At 38.7% G+C, this 12,870-nt stretch overlaps 1 protein-coding gene across 2 annotated transcripts in view; it reads right to left on the reverse strand.

Annotated features, from left to right (window-relative positions):
• The window catches only part of LRP5 (LDL receptor related protein 5), a 138,657-nt gene that overhangs the window by 15,604 nt on the left and 110,183 nt on the right, over positions 1 to 12,870 (reverse strand). For both annotated transcript variants that reach the window (XM_071558698.1, XM_071558697.1), the window contains exons 14-17: positions 10,497 to 10,708; positions 8,411 to 8,601; positions 4,806 to 5,015; positions 2,410 to 2,535 (exon numbers count right to left, since the gene is read on the reverse strand). In XM_071558698.1, the coding sequence (XP_071414799.1) occupies positions 2,410 to 2,535; positions 4,806 to 5,015; positions 8,411 to 8,601; positions 10,497 to 10,708 (739 nt within the window). The remainder of the gene's footprint in view (positions 1 to 2,409; positions 2,536 to 4,805; positions 5,016 to 8,410; positions 8,602 to 10,496; positions 10,709 to 12,870) is intronic.

The raw sequence follows: 12,870 nt of genomic DNA on the forward strand, positions 1-12,870 counted from the left end.
ATTATGTCAAGTACTGTTGCACATTAAGCTAAGTCCTCTTGCTGGAAAGTCTCTGAGCAGCAGGGCAGTGAAGGTTTGGAGAGTAGTCTGAGGAGCAGACTTAAATTTATATTCTTTCACTATAAAGACAGAACATTGGAATTTGTGCACAGCCATTTTTGTTTGTTGGACCTAACAAAGCTGAGACTTCCTTCAAATTTGACTTTTCATTGGACCTCAAGATCCTGGGTATTATTCTTTTCACATCCATACTGTTGCTTAAGTTGCATTCATGCACTGACAGCTTTAGGCAGCAGCTACAACCCTATACTGAGATGCAACAACTATGCTGTAGTAAGGCACCCATAGCTGCTTTCTTAAGCATGTCAGAAGGGAAAGACAATTCAGATCCAGAATCTATTGCAAAACATGCTCCAAATTCTTACATACAGCAAGTTAGCACACACTTTTTGACCCTCAGTATCAGTGAAAGAAACAGACAATGTGTAAGTCCATTCAGTTGTTATCAGTAGCAATTAGTTATGGTCAAAATGATGAGGCCATCTCAAACCACCCCGGAAGCAGACAGACACACGTCTGCTGCTTTCAAAAGTTGCTGGGTCCAAACCCTGTGATGTAATTAAATCAGTTAACAGAGGCAGTCACCAGTCCCCAGAGCTGCTGTTGCCAGCTCATGCTCTCGGTAGATGCTTTACCACTTGGATTAACAAAGTACCACATCACATACTCTCTATGACAACAATAAGAGCAAGCTGGAGGTGTGCTCTGACACTGAATGAATAGCAACACTTCTCTGAAAATACAAAGAGCTTTTGTTAAGATTCAGCCTCAGGAATGGACTTGACAAAGAACCCAGCCTCAGGAAAGCTTCTTAGCTGTAACCAATGGCAAGACTTCTGTATGAGCAGTTTTTCTTCTAAGGGTGGTGTTAAAAATCCTAGAATTATGCAATTACATGTAAGCAATTTGTAAAGTGCTGGTGTCCTTCATTAGGGAGAAATGTTCAAGAATGAGACTCAAGTATAATCAAGAGCTTGAAAAGCAAAATGTCAATAAAAATACAAATGTGCTTGGGTTTTGAAAAAATTATGATTTTTTAAGTTTGTCATTTATGCTTATTTGGAGTAGCAATATAAGAATTACAAATATAGCCAGTGGCTTGGCAGCAGTAGGTAACATAAAAGTGCCAGATACACACATTAAGATAACTCTTAAAATAAATTTTGATATGAATGTGCTGTTTAGATAATTCAACAGACAGATTACTACTTCTGCATTTAAAGCCACATTTAATGTTGCATTATGGTTGCAACTGGCAAGCACAAGCTCACATTTAAAAACTTGACAAAAGCATTCATAAGGGTACATGGGCAAGTGTTATCCAGCCAAAAAGCTAAGTTATTTTGAAACATTGGCTAGCGCCTGTTCCTAGGGCAGACAAGATAGGCTAAAAAGTAATTGCAGGCATAGTGAAGGTTTAGAATAAAAAAACCCAGATACTGAAATGGAGGCGCCTGAATTTTTAGATTTATAGCTGAAGATACAAAGAAAGGGAATGTAAGATCCTCTTGCTGGCCTTGTTGTGCAACAACACTACAGCAAGGAGTATAATTAGACTGATCCGCCCTGCCCCCAATGTAACCACCACTACTCCAAAACCACATGGTGTGTTGTGGTCATGGGAAAGAAAACAGTTTATCATGGAAATGAATGTCCCACGGGAGGTCAGAGTTCAGCCAGAAAATGAAACACACAGCAAAATAAATACGTGGAAACGAGTCAAGAGGACCAACAGAGTCAAATGATTTAAGATTTAATGCCTACCAAGAAACTGCAATGTTTTGTTTTGCTTTGAAGAGCCTCTGCAAGCGTAACAGTTTTCAAAAAGCCTGTGATCGTGAAAGAGAAGGCTAGAGGAAAAGTCCACCATGTGGAAAGAGGAGAGCTACCTTAATTAAAAAGAGCTGCAATGGAGCCTACATTTTATAACTAGCCAGTACACTGTTTCATGTTTTGAGGCCAAATTAATTTGAAAGACTGGAATATCATACTGTGGGAATCATATGCACAGTTTCTGCTGCTAGCTCATCACAGGTTGAGGCAACATCATCTTATAAGCACTTGTTTCAGGTACAAACCTGTCACATCATACAATTATAATAACTTCAGTAGAAGATTAAAGTATTCTAAGGTCAAACAAGAATATTCTGCTCACAATGAAAAGTCACATATGCCCAAAACCTGAAGCAGAAAACAGCTGATACGAGAATCAAAGGTTAATTTAACACATGATGTAACACAACATGTATAGGAAAATGGTGTATAAATCCACGTTTTGGACTGGAATGCAAACATCAACTCCCACCTTTCTGATATAATTGATTAGCAACACTGTCAAACATAACTCACCTCCACATGTTAAGAGATTTTGTAGAAGCACAAGGTGCTCAGGGCATGAACACCTTGGAGTTCCATCCCCTTTGGCAATGCAGATGTGTGAACACCCACCATTGTCACGGGAGCATGGATGAACAGCTGGTGAAACACACACAAGAGAGAATTACATAGCAGAAAAGAAATAATCACTACTCCTAGATAGAGCAAAATCAAAAACCACTTGCAAACAACTTCTGTTTGAGCAACCAAAATTTCACTACAAATTATTAGGAAGATAAACGCAGGATTTTTCAGTTTGATGCTCAAAAGCTGATCTACTACTTCATAAGGACTACATTTCTCCCAGTCACAGTGATATGAGCAATCTGATAAAGTCAAAGATGTCCTTGCCAATTGCAGGGCAGTTGGAACTAGATGACCTTTAAAAGGTCCCTTCAAACCCAAACCTTTCTATGCTTCTGTGATACGGAAATCTTTAAAGGATTTCTGAAAAAAATTTGGGAGGTGAGGTGAAGAGAAATTAAAAGGTAGATTTGAGAAGGCTGCATTTACATCGTACCTAGATATTCCACCTGCATTTCTAGGACAGGTGTCAAGAATTAACATAAGTCACTGCAGAACTCCTAAAACTCTCAGCAATTCTGCTTTAAAGAGGTCTTAATATCTAGCCTGTCAATTTCCCTGTTACTCACAAAACTGCAATATAGGCACATAAAGTTTATTTTTTTAAAGATAGGAAGCTATATAGTTGTGTTCCCTCTCAGTTACCCAAAAGCACTGAGCACCTGAGACCTCCTGATAGCACCATTGTAAATGACCATCAGGTGCATAAGAAACAGTCCCACAGAAGGGAGGTCATTGTCTGATGGCCCTAGCCCAAGAGAGTAAGAAGATGCCCAGTCTCTTGCCTGCTTATTCAGGCTGAGAGTTGAGCATCTGCTGGAGCAATCTGTGGAGGGATACCCTGTGTTATTTCTGATGATACTGAATTTTTCACTACATTCTTTACTACTGCTAAGGACCAAGAATTTCCATGGGGAAGTAATAGTACAGATATCATAATTTCTCTGCCAAAGTTGTTTTCCACCTGTCTAGGCTTCTCAGCAACCTGCTTGCACCTTCAACAAATTTATTAATTTAAAAGTGTTTGAGGCATGAATTGCTCACAGAAGTGCATGCATATAGACCTACGTGTGCATATGTATTTTCACACCCCTGTTATAACAGAAATCACCTATGCAGAAGAGTTTTCAGCTGCAAAAGAGGATTCCTTTCAAAGTGACTTAAAAGAAACAGTACTCTTGCCATAAAAAAACCCAAAATGCCAATTTTAAACAAACAAATGGGGTAAAATAAACTTTTTTTTAACAGTGTTGAGAATTAAAGAAAAAATTCTTGCTTCATTCAGTAATACCTTTGAAATATACAAAAAATATGAGAAATGGCACAGAAAAAGACAAACTGGGTATTGTGAAAAAAAGAACATCTAGGTCATGATTAGCATATAGACTCTAACACAGTTTAAATACTTACACTACATTATTTGTAACAATTTACCCACATATGGAAGTTCGGGTAATTTCAGCCATTGCAGACACTAATGTATGTGACACAGAGTGTTTGTTGTGAAGTGGAAAAATTTCTGCAGAAAATTAAAGCACTATACACAAATGTACCCTCCCTATATAAGACAACTCATCATAGGCAACAAGCTGAAAGAGTCCTCTGTCTCCCACATTTTATTTGTGATTTTATATTGCCTTCTATATTCCTGTTAAGCATGAGGAGCTGTAGGTTGTCACTTTGAGGAGTGACTGCTTTAAGAGGTTTCTGTACTCTCCCTCAGAACACAGAAACTTGGACCACTAGTCCAGAAAAAGAACATTCTGCATGCATGATCCCTTTCAGAAGGGAGCACCTAAAATGTTCCACCTCTTTTGGGAAATTCTACATCCATGGTACAACTCATTGTAGGATCTTCCTTCCTATTCTCCCTCCCTCGCTGGAGGCTTTTACATCATCCATTCTGCCAAGTCAAATCAGTCATATTTCACACAGAAGTCTGAAACGCCTGGAGAAAAAGCCTATACAATCCTTTTGTATCTTCTTAAAGGCTTTTCCAAGACTTTTTACTTGGTACTTATAAAAGTACCAACCATAACTGTAAGTAGCTTTTAGACTGTAGCTAAGTGCTACAATGTCACATATTCCAGCTGTGCAGCAATACTCCTCTGAACAACAAGGAACTTGTTTCTCTTCCTCATCCAGGATCTCAACTGGCCAAGTTGAAAGCACTCAATGGCTTAATTGAAGCCCACTGGCCAATATTATTACAATATTCAGCTGGATGAGGACTTTGAGAGACAATAACCAAGAGTGAGACACATCAGATATTAAAATAAACTCACAGAATTCTTCCATATCAAGCTCTTCCACAGCATGAATGCCTGTTAGGTGAGCTATCCGGCCCTGAATTCTAGTCCTTTTGTACCCATTCACTTTCTCCACTCTCTCAATCATTTGCTGTTGACGATCAATCCAATACAAGTGATTCCCCAGCACGGTGAGTCCCATAGGCTGAAGAATGTTGGAGTCCTCCAGGGTCACACGGTTAGCACCTGAGATCAACAAAAAACAATGACTAGTTGTACACCAGTCAACTTTTCAATAATTTGTTAAAAAAAAATCACAAAACAACAACCCAACCCAAAGCAACCCAACCTTTGCAAATAGTTAGCTGTAAGGTCATTGCTTCCAAGGCTCTGCTTGTTTAGTCTCCTCTCAGGTAAACGCAACCAGCTGCCATGTCATGTGGACAAAGCAGATACAATATGAAACACAGCTCATCCTTGCACATGCTGACTAGTCAGCAAGACATGATCAGCCTCACGCTGAAATGCATTATGTGCAACTGTGACCCAGCCTTAAAAGCTGATACACACTCAGCTCTTAGGCCAACATTTTTACAATGCATTCAGACACTGAGCAGTTCATTTTGTTGGAATCTACAAGCAAGAGTGAAATACAATCAATTAGTTTCACTGCCATTACTCAAATGAAACACATCCATCATGCAAAGCAAGAGCCTTGTCATAGGCTATGTGACAACCACAGATACATGATCACAAAAGAAAAGCTCATATTCTATCAGCTACACTTCTTTCTTCACCTTCTCCCTTTTCTTCATTAACCAACCAGAAAAACCAAACTTTATGTAACTTGGTATGGTCTTAAAATAGGAATAATATCAAATGCTCAGGTTTTCTGCTTTACAAAAATGTGTAAAAATATGCTCTAAGCCAATGTGTAAAAATCAGGTCAAATAAAAATGCATTCATTACTGCTTTTTATTTCAATTACTTGCAGTCTTCTACTGTGTGATACCCTATACTTGCTGGGATTTCATTGCTTTTGTTATGCTTTTCTAGGGTGAACGAGAGATTCCAAATTATTCTATTAATTCACAGAAACCATTTTGACCCTGCATATGCTTACATAACTGGATATAGTTGATTTAAAATGAAAAATCAAAACAAAATCATAACTTGGTGCTGCTTCTGCCCTCATACTTCATTTTGGAATGCACTTAAAAATGTAAGTTTTTAATATCTACACAAAATGAGATTATAAAATCTGGATACACAATAAAAATGCTTTGAGAACCAGATTCCACTAATTTGCTGCATAAATTATCTAGAGCTCATCCAAGCATGAGAATGTAACATTAACAGGTTCTATTAGTTTTGCACATGAAATTACCACCTGCAAAGTAAGACACAGACCTGTTAGCAGGTCCAGAAGAGGGTCATGAAGGAGACCAGAGGGCTGGAACACCTCTCCTATGAAGACAGGCTGAGATAGCTGGGGTTGTTCAGCCTGGAGAAGAGGAGGCTCTGTGGAGACCTGATAGCAGCCTTTCATAGTACTTAAAGGGGGCTTATACAAAAAGAGGGAAAGTGACTTTTGGCAGATAATGATGGGACAATAGGCAATGGTTTTAAACTAAAAGAGCTTAAAACCAACTTTAACTCCAACTGAAAAAAGACTTTGTGAAGAAAACTGTTAGACAGGTTTATAGTTCTTTCAGCCCTCTCTGGAAGTTAAGCATTGGAAATAATATCAGGTTATTCCATGATTTAGCAGGATGCAGATAATCAGAGTGCAGTGCAAACTCCAGAAATCTCCATAACCATGTCATCTCCCCAAGTCTACAATGAAATAAGGGTATCTAGACCAGTCCAACTGGCATGAAGGATACTATACGCAAGTTTGGTCCAATTTATTCAGCAGCCTTAGTTTATGCTATAAAACTTCTCCAGACATATGTCCAATTTAAAGTATTTTGCTAAGAAAATACTGTATAGAGGAAGTAATTTAATCAACATCACTTTGCCTGTGAAACGTCTTCTGACGTTGTGATGCAAGACTGCAAAGGATTTTAAAATAAAAATATGCTGTTAACTCATTTAAAAACTAACAGCTCAGTGAATCAAATTACAGTGAGCTCAGCTGGATCAAATACAATCATAGTTTTCTGGCTACATGATATATTTCATCTAGTTCACAAACTCTGTTTTCTTTTAATCCCGTAGCTTTCCACTGCTTTTACATTAACCATAAGGTTTGATTCTTTAGCCGTGACCACATAATATTTTTGATACTTCTCTCTCTCTTGCATACCACTTCAGTATATCTGCATAACATGAAGCTTTTCTATCTTGTCATTTTATTTTTCAATGTCCTCTTACAACACTTCTTTTACCATTAGACAAAACCCTCTCAGTATTTCTGATGAATTTTATGTTATGTGTCCCACTCTGTCAACCTTTTCATCTCAAATGTACTTTGTTTTGTAGGTCAAAGTATTATATACCTGGTACCTTTTTTTGTCCTACAAATTTTTGTAAATTGTTGGATTGGACGTTTTGTGGCTGCACAAGCAATTTGACAATACTCCCCTAAGTAGCTTGATAACTGTTGAAAGACATGGGCTGCTTTATTTTCCCATCTGCATCTTAGTGTTTTTATCCCCTCTCTAGCAGAAGAGACCCCAGTCTGACCTTTAATCAGTTTTTGGTGCTCAAAAGTAAACTGTCCTTGTGAAAACTTGAACCATTTTCTCCTGTCTTAGTTCCTTGTTACACTACAATAGAAAAGAAGGATGTGGCTACGTGGCAAGAAGAGAAGAGCCACCAAAATTGCAGAATCAGCCTTTTATCACACATGCCAATCACTGTGGCTTCTATTCCCTCACATGAGTTCACTTCTGTCTGCACTTCCTCTGGTGGTTTCATTTCTTGAATCATGATGATGATGATGATGATGATAGAATAAATCACAAGTCAGAAAGCAGGGCCATTGCATCCTTTGTGCTATACTGTTTACCAGATAAGGGAGCCAATTTCTTCACTTCTTCAGCACTATCAAGTCAATGATGAAAGGTGCTCTCTTAAGATCCATGAGGTGCTTATTGCTATGGACATGAATTAATGCTTTATTTTACTAATATGGGAAAACTGCAATGAGCTGACATCACTGTCTTTCAACTGTGGTATTCCAGATGAGCTTGCTTATCACTCATATTAGAAAAAAACATTGGCGTCCCTTCTGTTTGTTTTTTTCAAGCTATCTTGATTTACTAAGCTGTAAACTCCAGAGAAAGAAAAATTGAACAGTATGTAAACTTTTCAAACCATAAGGAAAACAAAAAAGGGCACAAGGCAGATGATTTAGAGGTTCCATGACTGGCAACACCTATTTAAACGTCATCTTGCAGGAGCTGCTTTCAGAACGCAACAGAATCCAAATGGCTCTCTTGGAGAGTGTCAGTCATTACAGACATGTTTATTCCAATTACATCAGAGATGGGAGCTCACCCACAATTGCTGTCCTGACTGCCTACACAGAACTGGCAACAGTGGAGATGAAAGTTACCAGGGTCAGCATCAAAGTGGGAATGATGGCCTATACACGCAGACACTTTGCTGCAAATGTTTAACTTCATACCACATACCTGACAGGTCACAGCTTTCAATGCGCTTCAGATCTGCATCTACCCAGAAAAGTTTTCCAAGTTTGTTGTCAACCACCAATGCTACTGGTCGGATCAACCCAGTTGTAAAAAGCACTTCTCTCTCTGTGCCATCAAGGGCTGCACGCTCAATCTTGGGAGCTCGCTCCTGCATGTTGGTGAAGTACATGTACCTGAAAACAAAGACACTCTTAACTGAGACCTTCAGACAGAGGGAACTCACCTTTGCACACAGGCTCTATGTTGTAAGTGGGAATGGTTTACACAGGCATTACTGGGGTGACTGCTGCTACCAGATGCAAAGATCCAGATCTGTCAGCTGCAGAAACAGGCATTTGCTAACTGACACAGTGAGACAGCCTGAAATTAATAGCATTTGTCACCAGGCCATAAAATGTCTCAGCCCTGCTGCGCGGGCAGCACCGCTCATCCATGGAGGTGGGGGTTGTAGGAGATTAACACAGACTTTCTGGAACTCTCCTTGGGTAAAGCTGTCCCCATTTGTGAAGCAAAATTCAAAAGTTCTTTCTGACAAAAGAAATTAATGTCCATCTCCTCTTCTTTCTGGGTTACCTTCCTCCTCAGCAAGAAGTTTTTACCAAACTCGAGAGGAGCAAAGATCAGAGGTGAACAAATTAGGATGTCTTAGTTCCACGAATTCTTTATATCTGTCTAAGGCAGTTCAGCTGCAAACAAAAGCAGTCTCTGCACCCCTTCTGCATAGAGAAAAAAGGCTTGTGCACCCACATGATGAACTGAAAACTCCCTAGGGGAAAAGTCCACTATTTTTATTGTGGTGAATGACACAGGCAAACTCTCTAACACAGTGGATTACACTGCTGCATATTCTTTCGTTATGGCACAAGGAGGGAAGGCAGCAGTCAGAACCTGCAGCCAAGGGAGAGATGGAAGGAGGGATTTCTGGAACCACGGCAGAAGTTGCTCAGTACACAGTTCACTCATTCAGCTCTCCCAGACAGTCACAGTGTTTAGCATAGTTCTCTCCCTCATTTTCCCTCCTTTAATTTATAAATGGATTTAGCTTTAAATAATTTGAAAACCTGACTACAAAAGTTGAGAGTTTTAGAAATCAACAAACTCCCAATTTAATGGAGAAAGCAGATAAGCTTTTATAAATACAAACTATACCAAATGACTTAGTCCCAGTAAGATTAGAATCTTTCCTCTAATCCCTCTTCTCCCCACAACAGCTTTGGAACTGTGCGGAGTACACTGGTATAAAAGACCAATCCTATATATGCTCCAGACAGAGTCCCTAGGTACTATTGTATCCATGTAGTTGTGAAATATTGTCATTCAACATCTGTCCAGCATATGTTAAGCCATTTAGTAGTAAATTAGGATTTAAGCATCTAACTTCTTCAAGAGAACAGTAAAGGACCATCTTTGACATGTAAGAATGAAGCTATTAACTACCAGAAGTGGAGATGGCATCTGCTGAATCTAAACAAAGCTGCTTTACAGCAAAATAAAATATTTTCTTCCTGTGGGAAATTACTCTAGTGCATCTTGCCTATTTCAACTAATTTCAGAAGTTTTTAAGATACACACCAAGGCAGAATTAACCTAAAAACATATAGACCAAAAGCAGCTTAAATGTTTGTTTAAACATTATACTACTACATTAGCAGGAACAGTTGCATCATGTGCGAAGTTCCTTCTTTTTCCCCTTGTAAACATCTGTTTTATGATGACCAAGTTTATGATGATCAATAGACAGATTCCCAGTGTCAGTTACACAGACAGAGTGTAAACTCTCCTGTTTTTCCTATTGGGTGGCAGGGCTGTGCATTCACACAGACAACAGGATAAGGTAGTCTTACTTTGCTTTCCTCACCTCTGTTAGTTGCTCACACATGGCAGTGTGAACAGTGGCAAAGGAGAAAAAAGGAAGAGAAAGCTGGATACCTTCAAAAGCCAGAATCGAACAAGCAGTCACCTACATCCTGAACAATTAAATATTCAAAAATTCTCCTTTTAAAAATACATAGATACAGCACAAGATTCACACACACAGAGCTGCACAAGGTAAAGAAAGGAATCTCACCCTCGCTCTGCGTTCACTACAATGGCTCTGGGCCTGTCGTGCTCCCCTCGCAGCACCATCCCAATTGACTCGCCATTCAGCCTGTGGACATTGACTGAATTTGTGGCCTCACAGGTCCAGTACAGGGTATGGCTGTATATATCGATGCTGAGGTCATGTGGCTGCTTCTCCGGGTTCTGACTTTGGTTTGGAGTACTCATCACAGTGAAAGGCTGCAAGACAACATATGTGGAACAATTTCCAGTAATTATTCTCATTATTGACTGAAGAACACCGATTGCACAGGAAAGCATGGTTTACCTACCTGATGGTTCAGAAACACCTAAACCCACCCACAAGGAAACAAATATAAGAAATGATAAAGTGATAAAGCTTAATAAAAGAGGTTTGATTCAAACTGTGGATTAGATGGAAAACATCTGGACAAAATCTGTAACATAATGCAAAACTCCCCAGAAGGTAGTTATGGGGACCTCTGGAAGTATTATTTATTATCAGGAGATAGAAGAATGATAAAATCATAGCACGCTAAGGAGCTGGAATAAGCACATAAAGCAATAGTGAATGTTTACACATGAATTAAGCAATGCATGAAACCAGACGGCCTTCTGGACAGACTTGCACTGTTATATAGTTAGTAAACTAATCTCTATCTTTTGCCAAAGTCTCCTTAGTTCATTATTTGTAGTGTCATAGATACTCATTTTCTTTAACTCTCATCTTCTCTTAAAACCCAAAATCTTTAAAGGAAAGTTGGTTCTGTTTGCTTATCTTCTAAATGGCTACAGCTCTGCCTCACTCCCCTTCTAACAACATTACCTGCTTTCACTCTCATGTCTTCAGGAAGATGGTCCTTACAAAAACTGATGTTTTTGCCAAGTTTCTGGAATCATTACCCTCAAATCTTCTCAATCTAACTCATCTACAATTTACTACACCTTTCAACTCCATATTGAAAACTAACATGGACTTCAATGCTTTATTTCTATGAAGAGCACTAGAGCATATAAAAAAAATTCGTTAAGGGAAATAATCTCTTAGTTGTTTGTTTAACAACACACGGGCTACACCAGCATATAGCCCATCCCAGTGCCATTGGGATAGTAATACTGCTGGCAGGACTCCCAACACCAAAGTAGCCTTCAAAGGTGACATGATAATGGTGAGGGGAAAGTGGTGGTTTCTTTAAGTGCCTTAATGTGGCGCTCTCCTTACAAACACAAAAAAGTACCAGCAAGAGTTCATATGGGTCAAGAAAGCTGAAGACACCATTCCATGCTCAGCTTAAGTCAAATGAACCATCCAACACAGTATTACTTGTGAAAGTTGTATTTCCACAATTTTGTTTTAAGCTTACTGATATACAGGGTTTTTTTTATTTTTACATAAGGCTTTAACCCTATTTTGTCTTGACAGTGTGCCTAGCAATGAAATCATTCTTTTCCTGAAATCAAAGGTAACATTAACCAGATACGAAATTTATATGCATCATCTGCAAATAGCACAGTGTAATTAAATTAAGTAAATATAATTAGTGAAGGTTCAAAAGTCAAAACTTGCAGGGGATTTGTGTCTTCAAAGGTGTGTGGACAAGGTAGAAGAAATCACAGAGCAAATAAACCTGCATTGCTATTAGAACCTAGAAGTACCAAAGAGAAGCTAGACTAGAAAAATTAGCATAATCCTAAAAAGCAAGAATAAAACTTCTTCAGAATTTATCAGGAACCCAGCTAGCTGCTCACCCCAACATGTCTACTCCTGATCTTAAAAGAAATGGCCAAAAAATAAAACTGTCATCTCTACCTTTAAAGGCAACTAAAACCTCTGAGTTGCTAGATGTATAAAGAGAACAGTCCATTTCCACTGATATGTCACACTGTTTAGATACAACTGCCCAAGAAATAGAAAAATATAACTTGGCCATTCTCCACGTTGCTTTATATTCTTATTCAAACTGTAGTTTTTAAAGAATCTGTTACCTTGATTTAGGAATTAAATTATGTTAACACATAACACTGCCTGGAAGAACATTTCACTTCTTGCCACTGTTGACTGAATATCTAGTGCAAAAAAGGAATGTCCCCAACATATTAAAGCCATTAAGCATGTGGATAAGCCATGCACATATATCTGGCACAGCCATCAACTCAGCATTAGCTCAGGGTTTAACTACAGCTTGGATAGCTGAGGGTTTTCATTCTGAGAGAGCTTAACAATGATGACAACATTATCATCTCACAATTGGCATGCACATTATTCATTTTTGAATACAGTCTATCTGTCCTGAGTATGAATAGTGAGTCTGCCTTACTTGGAAGTCCATCCTTAACTGAAGAGTGCAATTCAAGGTTTATGTTTCAGATACATATGATGT

Source organism: Pithys albifrons, chromosome 6 (assembly GCF_047495875.1).
Source record: "Pithys albifrons albifrons isolate INPA30051 chromosome 6, PitAlb_v1, whole genome shotgun sequence".
NCBI lineage: Eukaryota > Metazoa > Chordata > Aves > Passeriformes > Thamnophilidae > Pithys > Pithys albifrons.